The sequence below is a fragment of the Hesperophylax consimilis genome, chromosome 26 (genome assembly GCF_061612785.1).
Source record: "Hesperophylax consimilis isolate HC1 chromosome 26, BYU_Hcon_1.0, whole genome shotgun sequence".
In the NCBI taxonomy this organism is placed as follows: Eukaryota; Metazoa; Arthropoda; class Insecta; order Trichoptera; family Limnephilidae; genus Hesperophylax; species Hesperophylax consimilis.
Window position 1 is genome coordinate 27,389,892 of NC_142861.1, and position 19,904 is coordinate 27,409,795.

Genomic DNA, 19,904 nt, shown 5'->3' on the forward strand with positions numbered 1-19,904 from the left:
TCAGCCTCAAAACAAACTCCAATTGGGATGCCGTAGTATCACTGGCTCCAGACGGTTGGAAGCAGTTGGGACTCTTGTGCGGTTTCATATGAAAAGGGGTGTTCTAGGCCATTATTTCAAATTATTTATTTATTTATGTCACGCCTATTAAGGCTTTTACACACATAAAAATAAAATATATTTGCGAAATTATACACGAAAATAGTGCAGGAAACGACCATTTAAAACAATTGCCCAAAAATATAAATAAAGTGAAAATATCATTGAACTTGATCCACACAGCATGCAGGCACAAAACATAAAATCTCAAAAATATTTTTTTTTTCAGTAGAGAAAATTATTATGTGGTAGTCAAATTAAATACTTTATTAAAATATTCCACTACTTGATAAAAAAAACTTCAATAAAGTATACTTATATTCTGAAATATACTAAATATATCAACAACATCGTAGTATTTATTTCCTAGCGAGAGTAATGGGACATTGATGTAGAATTGCTACAATAATACGGTAGCTACTGTCTCGTAACTGACCTGCTTGGAGTATGAAAAGAGATTACATGTAATAAATCAGGGGTATCAAGCATTGAATTAATGATTTTATATAAACAAGTTAAATCGGAAATTATTCTACGATCAGATCATTTTATGAAATTTAATGAACAAAGTACGTTATCGTTATTTAGGCAATCTATAGGAATGCCCATTTTAAAATTTACATATCTTAAAAATTTATTTTGGATTCTTTCAATCGCATGTGAATGAACCTCATAGTTTGGGGAACAAACCGTGGAATTGTATTCTATATGACTCCTTACTAGTGACATATATAATTTTTTTACAGTATTTACATTTTTGAAATCACTAGATACCCTTAAAATAAATCCCAACATTTTCAAAGCTTTATTGGTTATTATTTCTATATGCTTGATAAAGTTGAGTTTTGTGTCAAACCAAATACCTAAGTCATTAATTTTCGAGACAGATACCAACGACATATTGTTAATGTTATGGAGAGAGGGAAGCTGAATTTATGATAATACGTTAATTTTAGTTAAATGGGCAAAGTTATGAGGTGGGTTTAGGAAGAGACTGTAGGAATCTTAATTAAATGAAGATGCCCGAAATAAATTAAAGAGGGGCATTTATTAAATTAGTATGAGCAAAATGAAACCTCGCGAGCCGGCAGAGTTTTTTAAGAGTAGAGAAACAAAAGAGTTAGAATGATTGACTAGCAAAGCATTTGAATGCTTACAGTAGAACTGTTTGCTGGAACTTCTTATCAGTAAACATCAGACACATTTAAAGAAAAGAAAGGGGTACTTCATGGATGCATATATTCACCATTGTTATTTGATTTTTTTTTATATTGGTAAATAAGTTTCTTTTTTGTTGGAAAGGTGGAATAAAAGACTCTTTTAAAGAAGAAATGAATCACCTCCTCCTCTAAGATATCGACAGAGCAAATGCCAGTATAAGAACAAACGATCTCACATACATCGAAACGGTTAACGACTTCACAAATTAAGGCTGATGATACCCAAAGATACGTGCAGTGATAAAGATGTAATGAAGACCACCAAGGTAATATTCGTCAGGGCGCTGATTTCCTACGTATTTCTACTTATTTTGGAAACATTGACACTTAGAGCCAGCGAAGGAAAGTGGATAGACGAAGTCGAACTATGGTCCAGAAAAAAAATATTTAGGATTTTAGGGAAGGATGCCAGGTGCACTAACATATTTATTCCGGAAGAGTTAGGCATCCACAATAGATTTTCAACTGTCTTCCTACCGGTGATTTTAAAATACTTTTGGCACATTGCTGGCCAAGCCAAGAACTCAAATTCAGAGAAACTCATGGTCAATGGTAAAGTGAAGGGCAGAAGAAATAGAGGAAGATGTTCAATGGGTTGACGAAATCAAAGGCGTCCAGAAAGTCAGTGTCAGGCTTTCCACGCAGCACAGGAAATGCGAGGAGTAGAGGTGCCTTGTCCATCATAGAAATTGGAGTGGGGGGTCACGATCCTCAGCATTGAGGAACCGATGAAGAAGAAGATTTATTCATAACAACGTTTTTTTATGAAAATAAATATTTTTGATTTGATATTTTCAATGAGTTTTTCATTGATTTTAACCGGACAACAAGGCATTTGATCAGTTAACATTCTAGAAAGAAGCCGTAAGACTAGAAACTGAAAACTAATATCTTCCATCTGCATATGTAATGTTCTGGATATATGTACATCAGGTGTACATCAAACCTACTACTACAATAAACAGGGTCAACAGCCAAGAACTACTCGGCTATTTTATTTATTTGAAAAGTTTACTACACTTTTTATTTGAAAAGTGGCGTAAGGCAAGGAGAAAGCATGTCTACAGCACTCTTCAATATACACTGATGAACTAATTCAAATACAAAAATAGGTTACCATTTCAAGAAGTATGTGTAAATAATATTAATAACGCCGATGATCTGGATCCTAGCACCGTCACTTTCGTCAGTTCACTAATGAAACTAGTCCAAATTTGTGAAGATTTTGCAAAAAATCATAACCTTGTATGTAATACGTCCAAATCAATCGTCATGGTTTTCAAATGTAACAACAAAATCATGAAAACACCTTCAGTATGGCTAAACGGAAGGAAAATGGATGTTAGTCGTAGCGTCAAATACCTGGGACCTATTATCACAGACGACCTGAAAGAAATAGATGATATGGAAAGACAAAGAAGATCGATATCCGTTAGAGGAGGTATGCTGTCAAGGAGTTTTCAATTTTGCAAACGTCAAAATAAAACTATTCAACGCATTCTGCACTTCGCTGTATACGTCAGAATTCTCGGTAAATTACACAGCATCCCATCGGAATGAGGAAAAAGTCGCCTAAAATAATGCTTATCGCCAACTATTCCGTCTATCGAGATAATGCAGAGCTATGGAAATGTTCCTGGATTGACGAATGCACTCTTTAAGCGCGATCTCCTGATAAAAGATACAGTAATTGTTGAATGAAACACTAGTATATATTGAATTATTTCGCGGATAAGAGATAAGCCGCCATAGCTCAGTGGTCAGAGCTGTCGACCGGAAATCGAAGGGACACGGGTTCGAGTCCCGTTGGCGTCATGTATCTTTTATCAGGTGATTTTTCAATGTGGATGAGGGTTTCAGGCGAATAATTATTGCTTGTAAAATAACTGCCATGGTTGCCTGGATGCCCCCTTGATGGCTCTCTGTAGACGGGACATGTTAAAATATCCTCCCTTATCGGTTGTTTGCACACATTTTTGTGCTTTACCTTTTTCACTCATATTCCGCATTTTTTTGCCTATCTATGTATTGTTATTTTGTATTATTCTTATTATTTGTCTGATTTCTTTTTTGTTATTTAAAAATATGGAATGTATTGCATTGCACTACCCCTGCATACATTCTGGAATACACTCTAATTATTATTATATTATTTATTCAATCTATTCACTTAATAATCTAAACCATTTGTCTGAAGACTTTTTGTCTTGGTCCAATCTAACAGTCTCACAGAGCAAATCAATCGTAAGGAGAGAATTTGTCTACTCCGTTATACGTATTCCACTCAAAACATAAATGTAAATGGAATTCATCTGTTTTTATAAGTATAATGGAATAAGTTTTAGAATAAATGCATATATCAGGATCATTGCAGAGTTCCGTCTCATCTACATGATCGAGAACTCATCTAATTGAAGTTCGTGGTATTAATCTAAATCATTAATCTTTTTGGAAATATTCTTGGTGTGTGTAAGAATATACATTGGACGCTGGCTTGGCGTACCAGTGTTGTTAATTGCGTGGTTGTGGGTCGTTGTGTTGTTGGTAATAGATTTGTGCTGTGTACATCAATGAAATTATTTGTGTTTAATTAAAAAAAATATAGTGGTATTAATGTAAGTACAGAAATTTATTTATTTATTGCATCTCACTATACATAAAACACATAAAAATCAACCTCACTAGGATTAAGCCTGTATCGAGGTTAACAATTTACATATGAGTGAAGAAAACATAAGAGTAATCACAAACATAATGTAATTGTACATACACACACAAAATATTTCAAAATTAAAGAAAATTTTATGTTAGATGTGTTACCAGATGCGTAATTTGACAGTATATTGTAAAAATATTTGAACCATAACTAATCATTATTCAAAAGAAGAAGCAAAGTAGATAAAAAAGACAGATAATCCTTTAATTTAATAGTTGATTTTTAAAATCATGGATTTCATTTAGGAATATGAAATCGCGACTGCAAATTTTAATTATAATAAGCTACCTTTGTAGAATAAGAATTTTTTCTCCAATTATCTATTGAAATTGCTTCATATATTAAATTAATCGGCTTCATAACAAAAAAAAAACAATACTATAATTTTTGTTATTGGTTTTTGGGGTGTTATGCCGTGTTGCGCTTACTCCGATATTATATTAGATATCTAGATAACACATCTGCCCTGATGATGGACACTGCAATGCTGTCCGTAACGTTGGCTAAAGAACCAGTTAGCGCAACACGGCATAACATCCCAAAAACAAATAACAAACATACTTTTGGCCGTGAAAATATTAAATCAATACTACAATTAAAAAAATCATGATATCTTAACAAGATAGTTTTACAAAACGATGCCAGCACTTTTTATTGCCAACAAAAATCTCCGAGATTCTTTAAATTTTATTTTAGCCATTTTTACATGCAAGTATTCAAATGTATATTTTATTATAACTTATATACATACATCATTGCGTTTTTCTTATTCGTTTAGTACAGATGATATGTACTTCAAATGGACTGTATTTTAATAAGAAAAGTTAGGAGTGAGGAAAGAAAGCCTATACCTTTTGATGGTGGTTGTTAATTTTGGAGTTCTATTGGTTTCTGGAAGATTCCGTGGGCACTTATCATTGATATATTGGTCGATGGCACTTATAGTTCATAGATACACATCTTATAAGCACCGTTAATGTCTTGCAACCTGAACTCTATTTACAATCACCACGACAATAATTTATTTAACTCGGGGATGATAATTTGCACTATTTTACGGACCTTTCACAAGTGAACTGCGACCAAAATTCAAACATTCTTCCTTTTTAGAACGGAACAAAAACAAAATAATGAATTTGAGTAGGAGCTGGAATTATCATAAAACTGTTTCAAAATTAAACATTATATGTTTATTATGTTTTTTATTAATAGGTCTTCTACAATCCAGATTTTGGAAATTTGCAAATTTTGCAAATTTGTAACTTAACTGATCAGATGTGTAGCTTTCAAAACGTCTCCGTGGCTGACCGGTATGGCTCTCGACTAGGTCGCTGGTTCAAATCCGTTGGCAAGTAAACTTTAAATGAATAATTTGTGAAATGATCAATAGTGGAAGATACTCTCAGTATCACCCTAGTGTATGACCACCATTCAAAAATGAGACGTGGCTTGAAATGGCTTTAGCCGTGTTTGGTGGTCACAACTTAACTTGGTCACAACTTACCCCAATTGGGGATACCATAATCTCACTAGCTCCAGACAGTTGGGAGCACTTCGGACTTTTTTGCGGTTTCACATTAAAAAAAAAAACAAATTTTGTTACCGAACGGTGCACGTGAAATCGATACGATTTTGAAAAATTATTCATGTTTTGGATTATTTTAATCGTTTGCATATCAAATAATAGGTACATACTGTGATGTATGGTAATAATGTTCAGTATTTAAGCGATAGATGGCGCTAGTCATAAAGCTTACTCCAGAGTCCGTCAGATGTCGCTAGAGTGTAACAAGTACTTGTGAGATGATATTGACAGGGAACAAGCTTCTCGAACCAGAGAATTACCAACCCTCGGGTAATGAACAGTGTAGCTAAATCCAGTCCTATTAATTGTAACGTAAATAAACACAATTATAATAAAGAACCTTTTACTTTTTTCAAAGAGTTTACCAACACCAAAATCTTCATAGTAAGGCAGACATAACAACTATGAGACATAACACTCATAACTAAAGTAATTCGTGAAACATATATTTTTCAAAGGAGTCTGTAACCAATATAACGAAAAATCAGTGTTTGTCATAGGAATTATTAAAAAAATTATATTCAAATGTGACAATGTGACCGTAAATAGGTTTATTTCTAGATAAGTACGTACCAAAATTAACCTGTTTTTAAGAATAAAAATAAAATGATATAAAATAATTTTGTATTTATTTTTTAATCTTATTTAAAAAAAACTATTTCTGTTTTCTTTTAATATCTTTTTATCAATCAGTTTTATTTTTTAATTTAATAAGGTTTCTATAATAATATGCATTATTTAAATTTTTGTTTAACCAATACGATTTCCCTTTCCCTTATGTTTTATTATTGTTCTACAAAATATAATTTTGTTATTCTTACATAAATCACGTACGACTACCATAATACGGGCATGAGCTTAGTATGGTATTTGAGAAAATTACCAAAATTGTAATCATTTAAATTTTATGAAATAACAAAAGAGGTTTTTTTCTCGAAGGTATATGAAGATATTACGTAAGGTGTGCGTGAGATGTAGTATTATGTATACAAAAAATAACCTTGGTGAAGCCTTGGAACATACAAAGGGAACTTGTCCAGCGTTTAAAGTCCTATAGTATTATAATTTAGTAGGCGAAGTACTCGAAGTTTTCTGGATTTCGCATAGAGTTTTTCAATACCAGACTTCGACAGTGACCTTCCTTTTGTTTTGAAGTTCAGGTGTTCAAAATTTCATCAATCTCAGAATAAAACACGCCTGCCCTGTGACCCCTGCCACGGCCGCGAATGGACAATTTTCTCGTATTGATTTATTTATTGACTCCATTTATAGAATTAAGCATAATCTATACCAACACTTTGTCGAATCCTACAAATTAGAGTAGCGTTGGTAAATTAGTTTTAATGATTTGTCTTATATGTAGTGTTGTTGTAATTTTTTTTTTTACTTTATGTCAGGTACTCTTACGTTTTACTAATATTGCTTCATATTTAGTTTTTTTTGTTTATTTAGTTTTCTTTTTTTAATTATTTCTTAATAATTTCTCATTAAACTTGTAACAACAATTTTACAATTGTTTATTTTGTACCTATTTTACAATGGATTACATCTATTTAATGTCAGTATCTTCTGTGTAATACAGATATTCTCCTATAAACACTGCATCATGTATCACTTTTATGTAAAAGCCTTTTTAGGCGTATATAAATAAATATAAATAAATTATTTATTTTTTATCCTAAAATACTCTGTTACACGAGACACGTAAAAAAATCGCCCATAAGGTCTTTGCAGGTCAGTATTTTTTTGTTTTTCCTCATATAGGATAGGGTCCATTGTTAAAGTCAATTGATTTATGAATATGTAATATGCATACTAATTTATTGAAAGATTATTAAAGAAGTAAAATTAATTAAAGAAATTATGAAAAGGAACATGTGCGAAAGTATAATAAAAGCTTACATTAATAACTATTTTTGAGGTATGTTATTATATCCTTCTTGTAACTACATTCCGTTCAATTGAAAACGTAAACTATATGTGAGAAAGTATTCCTATGATATATTGTATGGATTTTTACGTCCCACTTACGTCCTTGTTAACGGGAGGGTCAACACTAAACATGTAAATATCTCAACAAACTTGTTGAAAATGGCAATGATCAACAATAATTTTATAATTTTGAAAATTTACATATTTTTAATTCAAGATGAAGAGTCTTCTGTGTGCTCTTGTAATGCTGGTGTGTGCCAATCACATCCTGGGTTACAAAATCCTCTTGGTGGTTCCAATAGCGGCGAGAAGTCATTGGATACTCTTAAAGGCACAAGCAGACATTCTTCACCAACATGGTCATGAGGTGAGCAAAGCAGTTTTTCATTAATTATGATATTTATTTTCACACAATGTGGTCGAATGAGATGTTTGACTAAGCTAGTGGTGCTCGTTATAAAAACCACAATACTGTTTATAAAAAGTTTCAAAAGAGTTTTTTTTGCAAATTTGCTGAGAATTTAAGTGAATCGATTACCACACGGGACACGGACAGACTTAAAATAATCTGAAGAGAAGATGTATTTGCACATCAGTTAGACAAGGTTATAACTTCACTACCATGTTCTGAGATATGAGGTGTCAAAGTTTGCAAAGACTATTTTTCATCGTCTATTTACCAATTTCTGATTTTGAGGTTGAATCTTATATAAAGTATTTTAGTTTAATTTCAGATAATCTTAATGGCGCTATTTTTCAAAAATAACTTCTGATAAAAACGAATATCCGTTCAATTGAGCCGTGATACGGTTAACCGGGAGTCGTAAGGAATACGGCTCATCTAAAAAGCTAGCTCAATTGTGCGGCTCGCTCATGATTGCCATACTTGATGAATAAAATAGGTACCTATTTAGATTGAGTTACCATTGATAGATTTTAAATTCGTGATTTAGACAGTACTTTTATGACTCATCAGGAGCAAGAGTCACGGCACCGGCTGTACATTTTCTCACGGTTCAAAGAGTTGACTCAATTGATGGAAGGCTCAATTGAACGGGAGCCGTGAGCTTAGAGCGTATGGGCAATGAGAATACTGTGCTCGCCCGATACAATTCATCCGATATAGCTCCTCCGGTAAGGCTCCCCGCTGCCGCTCCCCACTACGACTCCCTGCTCCTCGTACTACTCTTGGTACCGATACGCCGAAGCTAGATAGTTAGTAGGTGTAGGTACATATTTTCAAGTCCAGATTTCAGACTGGCAGACGCCGTTCACCTCTCTGATTATGCAGTACTTGAATAATTTTAATGACCCTATTTTTTCTGAAATATCTCCAGATATAAAATACATTCAATTGAGCCGTGATGCGGTTTACCGGGAGTCTTGCAAATACGACTCAGTAAAAAGTGCTAGTTCAAATGTGCGGTTCGAAATGCGGCAGTAGCTTGAAGCATTGCATATATTCGCAATAAGTTAAACTATTTATGTTGGGTTGGTATAGGTAAGATAACACCATCACATTTCTTAGAATAGCTTCAGTTACAGTAACTTGATCTGGTTTAATTGTACGTTCAATTATTCTCTCTCTCTTCCCTCCTCCATTAAACTTCCAATTCACATTATTACCATTTGAAGAAGTCAAATTCCAGGCAGAGTACATAAACAAATGAGTTAGTGGTGATTGTCTTCCTAAACGACCGAGAGCAAAATAAATTTCAAATTCTCCAAAATAGGGCAATGAGAACAATACTCAGACGAAATAGGTATTCAAAAGTAAATAAAATGTTAAACGAACTAAATTGGCTAACGGTGAAACAGATGTTGACCTTGAACACGATGATATTTTTACACAAAATTGTTAACAACCTGCTACCCAAATATTTTTCGAATAAAATTGTATACAACAAGGATATACACAAACATAAAACTAGGACGTACAATCAAATTAGGCTACCAAAGAAGGACAAAGCGAATACCCAGAATACTATATTATATAAAGGGATGAAATACTATAACGCGCTGCCGGAAAACCTTAAGTCTGCCCCAATTGAAAAGTTCAAGATGTTGTGTAGGAGCCACATCAAGCAAGAAAAAAAAACATAGTATATTTGAATGTAATAATTAATTAGTCATTTGTAAACTTAAATGTACAAATTACTAAAATAAAAACAATAAATAAAACACCAATAACAACTCAGCTGTCTTCAGACATTAAAGATACTTCAGTGATTTACTGACTGACAGTGAACAAATATTCAACATATTTGACGTACTAGACATACGCCAAATATACATAAAAAACACTACTTAAGTACATTTTTGATTAAAAGACTAAATTTAAACCAACACAAACTAACATTAATAGACGAGCATAAATACAAAACATTAAAAAACCACAATTACGCAATAAACCGGACCAACAATTATAAACATCTTGCTTAGTTTTTATAACGGCCTGAGTTATTTTTACTTTACTTTATATTTTATTCTCAAAATTTAATTTAAAATCGTTTTATTAACATAATTTCAATACAGTACATTTTTATTTACCTACAAAATTTATCACATGAAATTGTAAAATAGTGGCCTCAGCAGAAGTAAAGCACCCAGTGAGGCTCACAGTACCAAATAATATTAAATAAAATAAATACTTGTAATATATCAATAATAGAGTTAATAAAATTAAAATTAAATTTAAAAAAAAGTGGAATGGGATTCTGGATTATAAATGCACTGTCTTTGCGTATCCATTCGAAGAAATAGAACTCCGAAAATTACGTTACATTAAATAACTTAGTCAATCATACATTTGGCTCTCTTATTTCACACTGAAGTATCAGGAAGACTCAAAGTCCTCCCCAATGCTGAACACCATCTACATGTCCTGTCTCCACCAACACGGTGTCGAGCCATCGACTTGATCGCCTCGACCGCTGACTTCTTCCGCCCGGGGAATTTGCCGTCGACTACTTCCACCAACTGCGTGAGACTCACTGACTCAATAAACGCTGTGACCTCACAACCTGTTTCATTCGCCTTCTTACTACATCCCCAAAGATATAAATTTGTTTTTTGATTGTTTACAGGTAACACTGATAAGCTGCTACGCATCAAAGAAGCCCCTCTACAGAGAGATAGACTTGCAAGAAACACGTGAAAGTTCTGCAAGTAAGAATATTTCTTTAAAAATATCATGCTGAGTGGGCATCAATACATCTGCGCCTGGGATCAAAGAAATACTAGACATGAATTACAGCCAATCTTTTGTCCGTTTATCCGCGGCCTGTGTCAAACGAATTGATTTCAGGGGTTGGTCAAATAATTGTGACACTTGACTTGGACAGGATGTATTATAATCTGAAATCTGTCTAAAAGATAAATACTTCGTGTCACCAAATTCCGTCCACAGACTTGATAATTTAAAACAGTTACCATCACTGATCCATAAACTTATCCTATTTCCTATAATATGCCCCTAAAATTTAGCGTTGATCAGACCTGTTGGAAATGATAATGTTCCAATAACCTAATAGAAATGCAACGATTTCATAGCAAATTTGCCTCTATCTCCATACAGAGATTTCATAGCCGCAGTAATATTTATTTTTCAATTTCTGAAATATAAAGTTTCAAATAATGAACTCTTACTAGCTTAGTCTATTATTTTACAATGACATCAGTATTTCTATTTTAGTGTTTTCGTTGTATTCTCAGTGCACATTTTGCAGTATCACATCAGCTGTATTATTTAACGATATAACACAATTAATTTGATAATGTTTATATAATTACATAATATGCGTCTATTATTAATATTTTCGCATTTAAGACAGATATCTTTCTATGTACACTATGTATAATATATATATATATATATATATATATATATATATATATATATATATATATATATATATATATTTTTATTTTTTTATTTTTATTTTTTTATTTATTTATTTATTTATTTATTTATTTATCAAAAGAAAGTACATATTACATATTGGATGCTTTGCCTGTCCAACTAGGAAAGTTTCCCGTTCTAGGACAGACAAATTGACATGTTTAGTTCATATTATTACTGAAATGTACATAATTACATAACAAAAACCAAAAAAAAAAAAGTTTCATTTTTCTCTGAAACTAAGTTGTGTAATAAAGAAAATGTATATAATAAATATAAGTACACATACATTGTTTTGTGAGAAGTAGATAAAATTAATCTGGTAGCATATATTATAATCGGATTTACCGAATTAACCTGGTAACATAAAATATTAAAATTTACAGAGTATGAGGTAAGCGTTGTAACTAGAATGTGTAATAAATTATGTGCATGATTGTTTTCACTGAATTAAAACATGAATTCAGAACAAATTATATTATACGGCAATACGAATATATACCGCGCTCATTTCTTGAACTACTGCTAAAATGTAAAAACAATAACTATATATATAGATAGAAATATAAACTATGGAACATAAACTATGAATATAAATACATAGTACCTGATTTAGTGCTACTTTGGTGAAATTGGTGCATTACTTCGTACGCCATATTGTGTTATGTATTTATTATAAATCATTACCGTAGTAGGTACCAAGTTTCACACAGAGTTAGTGTGCGACGTACAAATGTGATACGCTTTACAGTAGTGATGTACCTAATGAGCAGACAGGCTTCAGGGGCGCATAACCATAAATCTTAGGTTGAAAAACATCAGAAGTTTGGTGATTTTGTTTAACAGTTGATTTGGTGATTTTGTTTAACAGTTATACAGCATACGTTCACTTTCGACTCTCCCTAAGTTTAGAATCCAATCATTGACTAATTTACGCAGGACGCTTCCACTTTTCAATTTCCAAGAACCGGGTATAAGGTTGAACATTTTTGGACCTAGGTAAGAATATTGTCTTTGAGCAAGGGATGTCATAGTAGCAAGTGGAACTATTGGATTCCTCCCTGCATGTCGGGTGTTGTGATAATGTTCTACGGAGGGGAAGAGGTGACGATATTTTTGTGTGTATAATATAACTTTTCTTATAAATAGTTGCCTCACATCCAGAACTCCTATCTCTTTGAATAAATCATTACTGGGGTATCTAAATGGTTTTTTAAGTATGACCCTTAGTAGTGATTTCTGTGCTTTGGCTAAGGGGTCCAGAATTGATTTGGTACATCCTCCCCATCCTAAAGATGCATATTCAAGTAAAGAGTTGCACATGGCATAGTACATTAGTTTTAGATCTTTTGCGCATAGAATATTTCTAATCGCCATGAAAAGATGCGTGAGTTTTCTGACCTTTGTGGAGATTGAATAGATATGTTCATTCCATCTCAGATTCTTGTCTACAATAATTCCTAGATATTTTATGCTATCCACATACTCTAAGGTATTGCAATTGCAAGTGTTTGGGTCATTGCAATGGTGTATAATAATTCTTTGAGTTTCTCTTGGTTGTCCCGCTTGAGTTGCACTGAAGCAAATGAATTTAGTTTTGTCAGTATTGAGAGTGAGAAGATTATTATCTAGCCATTGTTTTACCTTGTTAATACCAATTTTTGCATTACTATGAACTTCATTCCAATTTTTGCCTTCAAATAATAATACTGTGTCATCGGCAAAGGTGATAATATGATCGGCAAATGAACTGTTACATAATTCATTTATATAGATATTGAATAAAAGTGGTCCTAGAGTGCTTCCTTGAAGTACACCAAAGTTTATATCAGCCGGATCGCTTAGAGTATCGTTAATATTCACTATTTGGCTCCTATTTTCTATATAACTACCTAACCACTTAAGTAGCTGACCCTGAATGCCGATGCGCTGTAGTTTTTTCAAGAGAATTTTGTGTGAGATAGTATCGAACGCTTTGGCTAGATCCAAGAAGAGCGCAATGCATTTTCTTCCTCTATCTATATTGTTGGAGATGATTTTCGTCAGGTTTGTAATGGCATTTTCAGTGCTCAATCCTGGTCTGAAGCCATACTGTCTATTGGAAAGGATATTGTTTTTTTCAAGGTAATGACTTAGACGATTCTTTACAATTTTCTCAATAATTTTCGAGATTGAATTGAGCAAAGAAATTGGCCGGTAATTGTGTATCTGCGATTTATCTCCATTTTTGCGAAGCAGTATAACAATAGAGTGTTTTAAATGATTTGGAAATTTTCCTGAATTGAAGCTTAGATTGGAAATATACGCGATTGGAGTTGCTATGAAGGATTTAGTAATTTTTAGCAGAATTGATGAAACGTTGTCAGGACCACAAGCATTCGATGACTTGAGTTCGTCAATTATATTTATGACTTCGTTAGAAGTTGTTTGGATTTTGTCTAATTTATGACCGAAATTAGAGATTTTTAACTTAGCGAGATCGGATTCTGTTGTATTAAGATTGTTGAGAATTTTTTTCGCAAGTGTGACTCCCACTGACGTGAAATAATTATTGGCAAAATTCGCAATGGTTTTTGGGTCTGAGGTGTTCGCGTTATTGATGTTCAGTGATTTAATAGCGGAAGATTTATTTATTTTTGTTTTAGTTATATTGCGAAATGCTTCCCATAAACGTTTTGGAGTACAGTTATTTTCGTAAATTATTTTTTTATAATAATTTTCTTTGGCCGATTTTATTAGTTTTTTGCAAAAGTTCCTATAATTTTTGTAATGAGCTTGTACTAAAATATTTTCAGGGCACCTATTTGCCTTTTTATGAAGTTGGTTCCTAATGTTAATTGATTTGATAAGGCCAGGGGTGATCCATGGCGTAAGTTTTATTTGTTTATGTGGTATGAGTTTATTGCTTGTATGTTTTGAAATATATGAATGTAATTTAGTGATAAATTCATTCATCGATGAGTCGGCATCAGTTTGGTCTAGAACATTTTGCCAGTTTTCTGAGCTCAAGTCTTCAATTAAGTTATTATAGTTTATTCTTGCAACATGTTTAATTTTAGCAGGATTAGGAGGTTTGTTTTTAAGGCAGAGTGCTGTTGTATAGTGATCTGAGATTGTAGAGTGAATGACAAATGAGTCAACATGGTTAATTTTTTTGACGTTGATGTGGTCAAGACAAGATTTACTCATGCCCTGCTCACGAGTAGGGCTAATAATTGTATGAATGAACCCATTTTCAGTTAGCAAACATAGGTAATCGTTGGATTGGCGGTGGTATTCGGTAATTGTATTGATGTTGAGGTCGCCTATAATTATTTGCCGTTCTATATTTTTTGAGCTGTTGATAATTGATTGGAGTGAATTCAGAAAAGTGTCAATATTTTGAAAAGAGGGTGATCTGTATATTGCAAAAATACATAGATTATTATTCAATACAATTTTCAGGCAGTTGGCTTGTGATAAGAAAATTTCATCAACTTGAGATTGAAGTCCGTCTCTGATGTATACAACGATCCCGCTAGACTTATTAAGATATATGTTTGTGTGGTGTTCAGAGTAATTGTGAATAACTTTTGAGGTGTAATCTTTACTAAGCCAGCATTCCGATAAAATAATAACGTCGAATTGGTAATTGAATTGATCCAGAAAAATTAAAAAATCGTCAATATTAGAAATGCTTCTTATATTTTGGTGTATAATTTTAACGCCGTAAGCACACCATTTATAGTTATTTAGATTGTTCATATCATCAATGACATTATATATATACTATAATATATATATATATATATATATATATATATATATATATATATATATATATATATATATATATATATATATATATATATATATATATATTATAGTATTTTACATTCAAAGATACCTACTTCTTCATTTTTCCATTCCAGATAACGGTATAAACTTCGGTCTTACAAAAAAAGGCGTTCTTAATACCATGCAGCAATTGACTTATATAGGCGAGCGGACCGCCAAGGGATTTTTCAATAACGCAGCCGTGAAGAAGATGCTGAATGATAAGACAGAGAAATTTGATCTGGTCATCGTAGAACATTTCATGAATGATATGTTTATTGGGTAAGTTTCTAAATAAATTTTATTTCTTCTTTCAACTGGAAATATATACTTTGCCGGTGTATCATTGGACACATTACCTTGGAGATCCCTCCGGGAGAACTGTTTAATATTTTTGTTCAGTGCCCGAAGTGAAAATATATTTGCTTATTATGATTTAAAAAAAAAAAAAAAAACAAGACTAAGCACAAGTATTGAGTACTGAGTCTCAACAGTTCTAAAATAAGGAATCAGTAGAACAAAATATTCGTTAATAAGTTAACAAAAATCATTGTTTATATGCGATGAAATTTGTTTTATGAAAAACAGTTGACATCTTATGATAGACTTAAGTAGGCATCACATTTTATGAATTTGGTATGAAATCGCTTTGAACATCCCTACAGTCATAGAATATATAATTTACCCAGCTAATACTATTTTTCAAGTAGCTAGCCATACTCACAATCGATCGAGTCCGGTCCCAACCTGAATAAGCATTTGCACCATCCCAAATTAAATATTGAACTTAACCTCATAATTGTGTGTATAGAGTCCAAAAGGGATATATCTAGCATATAAAGCAAGTAAGGGAAATAACTGCGTACTAGAAACCTTAATATAAAAAGCCGAAACAAGTTTTATTTCAAAATGTTTCTTAATTTTGTTAACAGGTTTGAAGAAGATTTTTCATAACATATAAATCAAACAGCCTAACACTCTTTTCAGTTTGGGCGTTAAATACAACTGTCCAGTTATAGCCAGTTCCACCACCTCTGTCACCCACTGGATAGCCCGGGTTTCCGGAAATCCATTAACACCTGCAACGGCTCCCCATTTACTTACTGCCTTCCCAACGAAGATGAACCTCTGGCAGAGAGCAGTAAACTTTGCAATATCTGTCACTGACGATATATTTTACATGTAAGAATTATATTTCAGATAATGCACATAATAACGGTATTTCACTAAATAACTCATAATTTTGATTTCTAGTTTAAAGGTCTTTAAACTAAGGTTTGCAAAATCTAGTGTACAAGTTGCTAGTATTACGTAAGTTGCGTACGCGGTTGTAAAAGTTTAAATTGAATCACTTTATTCAACAATCGCTAATTCACTTTGTGGCATCAATTTTACTGATTATAAAAATACACTATTTAATAAAACTTATCAACTTGTTTGAGAACCAAAAGTTCCTTCATCAGAATACAAACTGAACTTGAATTAATTAGAAATCACATGGAACTAAAACGTTCGTTGTGTTTACTGTTCCCATACCTCACCAGGAAAAACACTATTAATAACTATTCCTTGTTATTATTATTATTATTGACCATTATTGACATTATTATTATTGATCATCATTAGTATTGGCCATTATTGCAAAATAATGTATTTATAATTTGTGTGGTGGTAACAAATTAGATTTGGAGAGTAAATAATGAAATACGAAAAAAAACAAGAATATTTATAAATCAAAAGAATTAAAATGCTTTGTCACTAAACGCAATGATCTAGAAAAGTATTTTTTTTAAATTAGTTATTTTAGGGAAACCAACAGTTGTACATATTTTATTGAAATAAAAGGAGATAAATGAGTATTGCTGATTTATTAAAATCCTGTTTAAAACGGGACATTAAGGTATTTCCTAATAAAATGTTAGTACCTTCCGAATATATCGGAATACGTGTTCATGCACCTGCGGTTTGCCAGATCAGTATATAATAACGAAATTTGAGAATATATCCATGTTTTATGAACACGTGATCCGGCTTCGCGTTAATACATTCTGTTGTTACTAAAAGTTTAACCTGAAACCTATCAATTCATTCTTTAAGGGCCTGGTAAATCTAAAAGAACTTAATTTAAAAATATACTTACTTTAAATATGCAGAAAACAGACAATTTTCGACTTAACCTGAGTTCTTCTTTTCAGGTTTATGTTGAAGCCAAGTCAAGAAGGACTTTACAACAAGTTCTTCCACGAAGAGTCAAAAAAAGTTTCATTCTCAGAGCTACCACAGCGAGTGGCTTTTATATTTCTAAACACCCATCCTTCTATTGGAGTTGCCAGACCATTGCTGCCCAATACAGTGGAAGTTGGAGGGTACCACATCCAGAAAGCAGGAAAGCTACCACAGGTCAGTTTTTTTTTTATATAAAAATGTATGAAGTTAAAGATAAACGAATCAAACTGAATGAACAATAATATGATATGACTAATAGTGATAAACCACAGAAATCAAATTGAAAATGAAAGTTTTAATTCCGGATGCTCCATAACTAATCTGTTTTTCCATTCCACTTTTAAAAGAAAAACCTTATTTTCAGCACCTCCAAAAACTGCTGGACACCCAAAAAGATGGAGTGATTTTCTTTAGTATGGGAAGCAATCTCAAGAGTGCCGATCTTTCTATAGAACTCAGAACCAGTTTATTAAAGCTTTTTAATACCCTCAAACAGACCATTTTATGGAAATTTGAAGAGGACTTGTCAGGAAAACCTGATAATGTTGTGATCAGCAGTTGGTTCCCGCAATCCGGTATATTAGGTAAGTGATTAACTTGAGTACAGATTAAACATAAAATGTAAATAAATAAATAAATAATAGTCAAATAAATAATTCAAACATACCAATCGTATATTTATCATGCAACTGGAGATTTTAAATAAAATATGAGAAGCTGGAATATTGCAATGGTCTACTGGTAGAATTAAACAATTACTTCAATTAGCAAAATTCTTAATCGAGTCACCAGTAAAAAATCATTTAAAGTGTTCTCGAACCGTGCACCGCAGTCATTTGTTGAGTACTGGGCAATGTGTCTTTGTACATTGTACTATACAATAATTATATTCATTTCGTAAAAATCTACCAGTTTCCGAAACAATCACGCAGAATATTTTATATACCTTTTTATATTTCTAGCTCATCCGAACCTGAGAGCTTTCATCACTCACGGAGGTCTGCTGAGTCTCACCGAATCTGCAAGTGCTGGAGTACCTTTAATTGTTATTCCCATTTTTGGAGACCAGTACAATAACGCTGCTGCCGTTGTTGAAAGAGGCCAAGGAGTCCGATTAGATTATGATAACTTTACTGCTGATTCTTTGAGTTGGGCTATTGCAGAAGTTCTCAGCAATCCGAGGTATGTTTTATTTATTTTAAAGATTGATCATTAATCATTTATGCAATATCCCAGTCACTTTAATAATGTCTTTTGGGTATTTGACGAAATCTCCCGGTCTAACAACGTGACTCCCCAAATAATTATTTTTACTAACTTGTCTGTATTAACAAATGTGATTTTTCTAGCTTTTCCAAAAACGTTAAGACAATTAAGCAGCAATACCACGACCGCCTCTTGGACCCTCGAGAAGTCATCAACTTCTACGCAGAGAGCATCATCCGCACTGGAGGAGCTCCTCACTATTCCCCAAGACCACTGTGTCTGATCTCCACACTCTTCCTGGATGTGGCTGCTGTCTTTCTTCTTCCACTAATCCTCTTATTACTGGGCCTGTGTTTAGTATGTCGAAGGTGTTGCAAGAAAACTACCAAAACTGATATGAAGAAGAATGAATGAATTAAATTGTATTATATTTACACAAACGTAGGTATAATCAATTGAAATTATTAAATAATTTTTCATAAGATGCTGTTTTTTTATGATGGTATCAGTGTAGTTTAAATTATGGTGGTGCGCATATCTTTCGCTCGCAATTGTGCGGAGATGCGGAGTGCGGTAAAGAGCCTAACAAGGTAAAAAACGAATTGAATTTGCCTTATATTTTTTACAGGAGAGGAAAGATTGGGAAAGGCCAAAGATTTACCTCTTTGGTCTGGTCTTCAGTAGCCGCTGGTTCCTTTTACACAGATCAGTTCAAATATAATTAAGGCAATTCCTTTTAACTCTTTGTGCATATAACATAAAACAGTGATGTTCAATGAGGCGAGTTGAATGTTTCACTTGACGATGTGATATTCCAAAAATCACAGCCGAGTTTAATAATTGCGGGTATTCACAAAATGACACGACAATTCTTCGCGGTGACCAAAATGCAACGATAGTGTTACCTCGTCATTTGGCCTTGATTAGCAGGAAAGGTAAAATGGCACTGATATTGTGTATGTGCAGTACCCAGCAGACCCCATTGCAAAACTAGATAAGCCCCAAAGCATTTCATTTTTATTGCCCTTAAAATTTACAACACACTAATTACAACTTTCGATGAGACCAAGTTACGTTAAAACATTAACTATTATAACAAATACATCAAATTTTGGCTAAAATACAACTAAGTAGGTAGAGGTATTTTTATGTTTAATTTAAAACATCCACTGAATTTGTCACATTTTATTGTTTACATTTCAT

At 32.8% G+C, this 19,904-nt stretch overlaps 2 protein-coding genes across 2 annotated transcripts in view; one reads left to right on the forward strand and one right to left on the reverse strand.

Moving 5' to 3' along the window:
- Window positions 1–19,904, reverse strand: part of LOC149411363 (neuroligin-4, Y-linked-like) — an 887,216-nt gene that overhangs the window by 579,544 nt on the left and 287,768 nt on the right. The gene's annotated exons all lie outside the window — the stretch shown is intronic.
- Window positions 3,835–19,115, forward strand: LOC149411371 (UDP-glucosyltransferase 2-like). The gene is made up of 9 exons (XM_089647591.1): window positions 3,835–3,934; window positions 7,770–7,919; window positions 10,639–10,720; window positions 15,365–15,551; window positions 16,257–16,451; window positions 17,465–17,669; window positions 17,860–18,079; window positions 18,458–18,677; window positions 18,845–19,115. The coding sequence occupies exons 2-9, from the start codon at window positions 7,770–7,772 to the stop codon at window positions 19,113–19,115; spliced, it is 1,530 nt and encodes a 509-aa protein (XP_089503717.1). The 5' UTR covers window positions 3,835–3,934.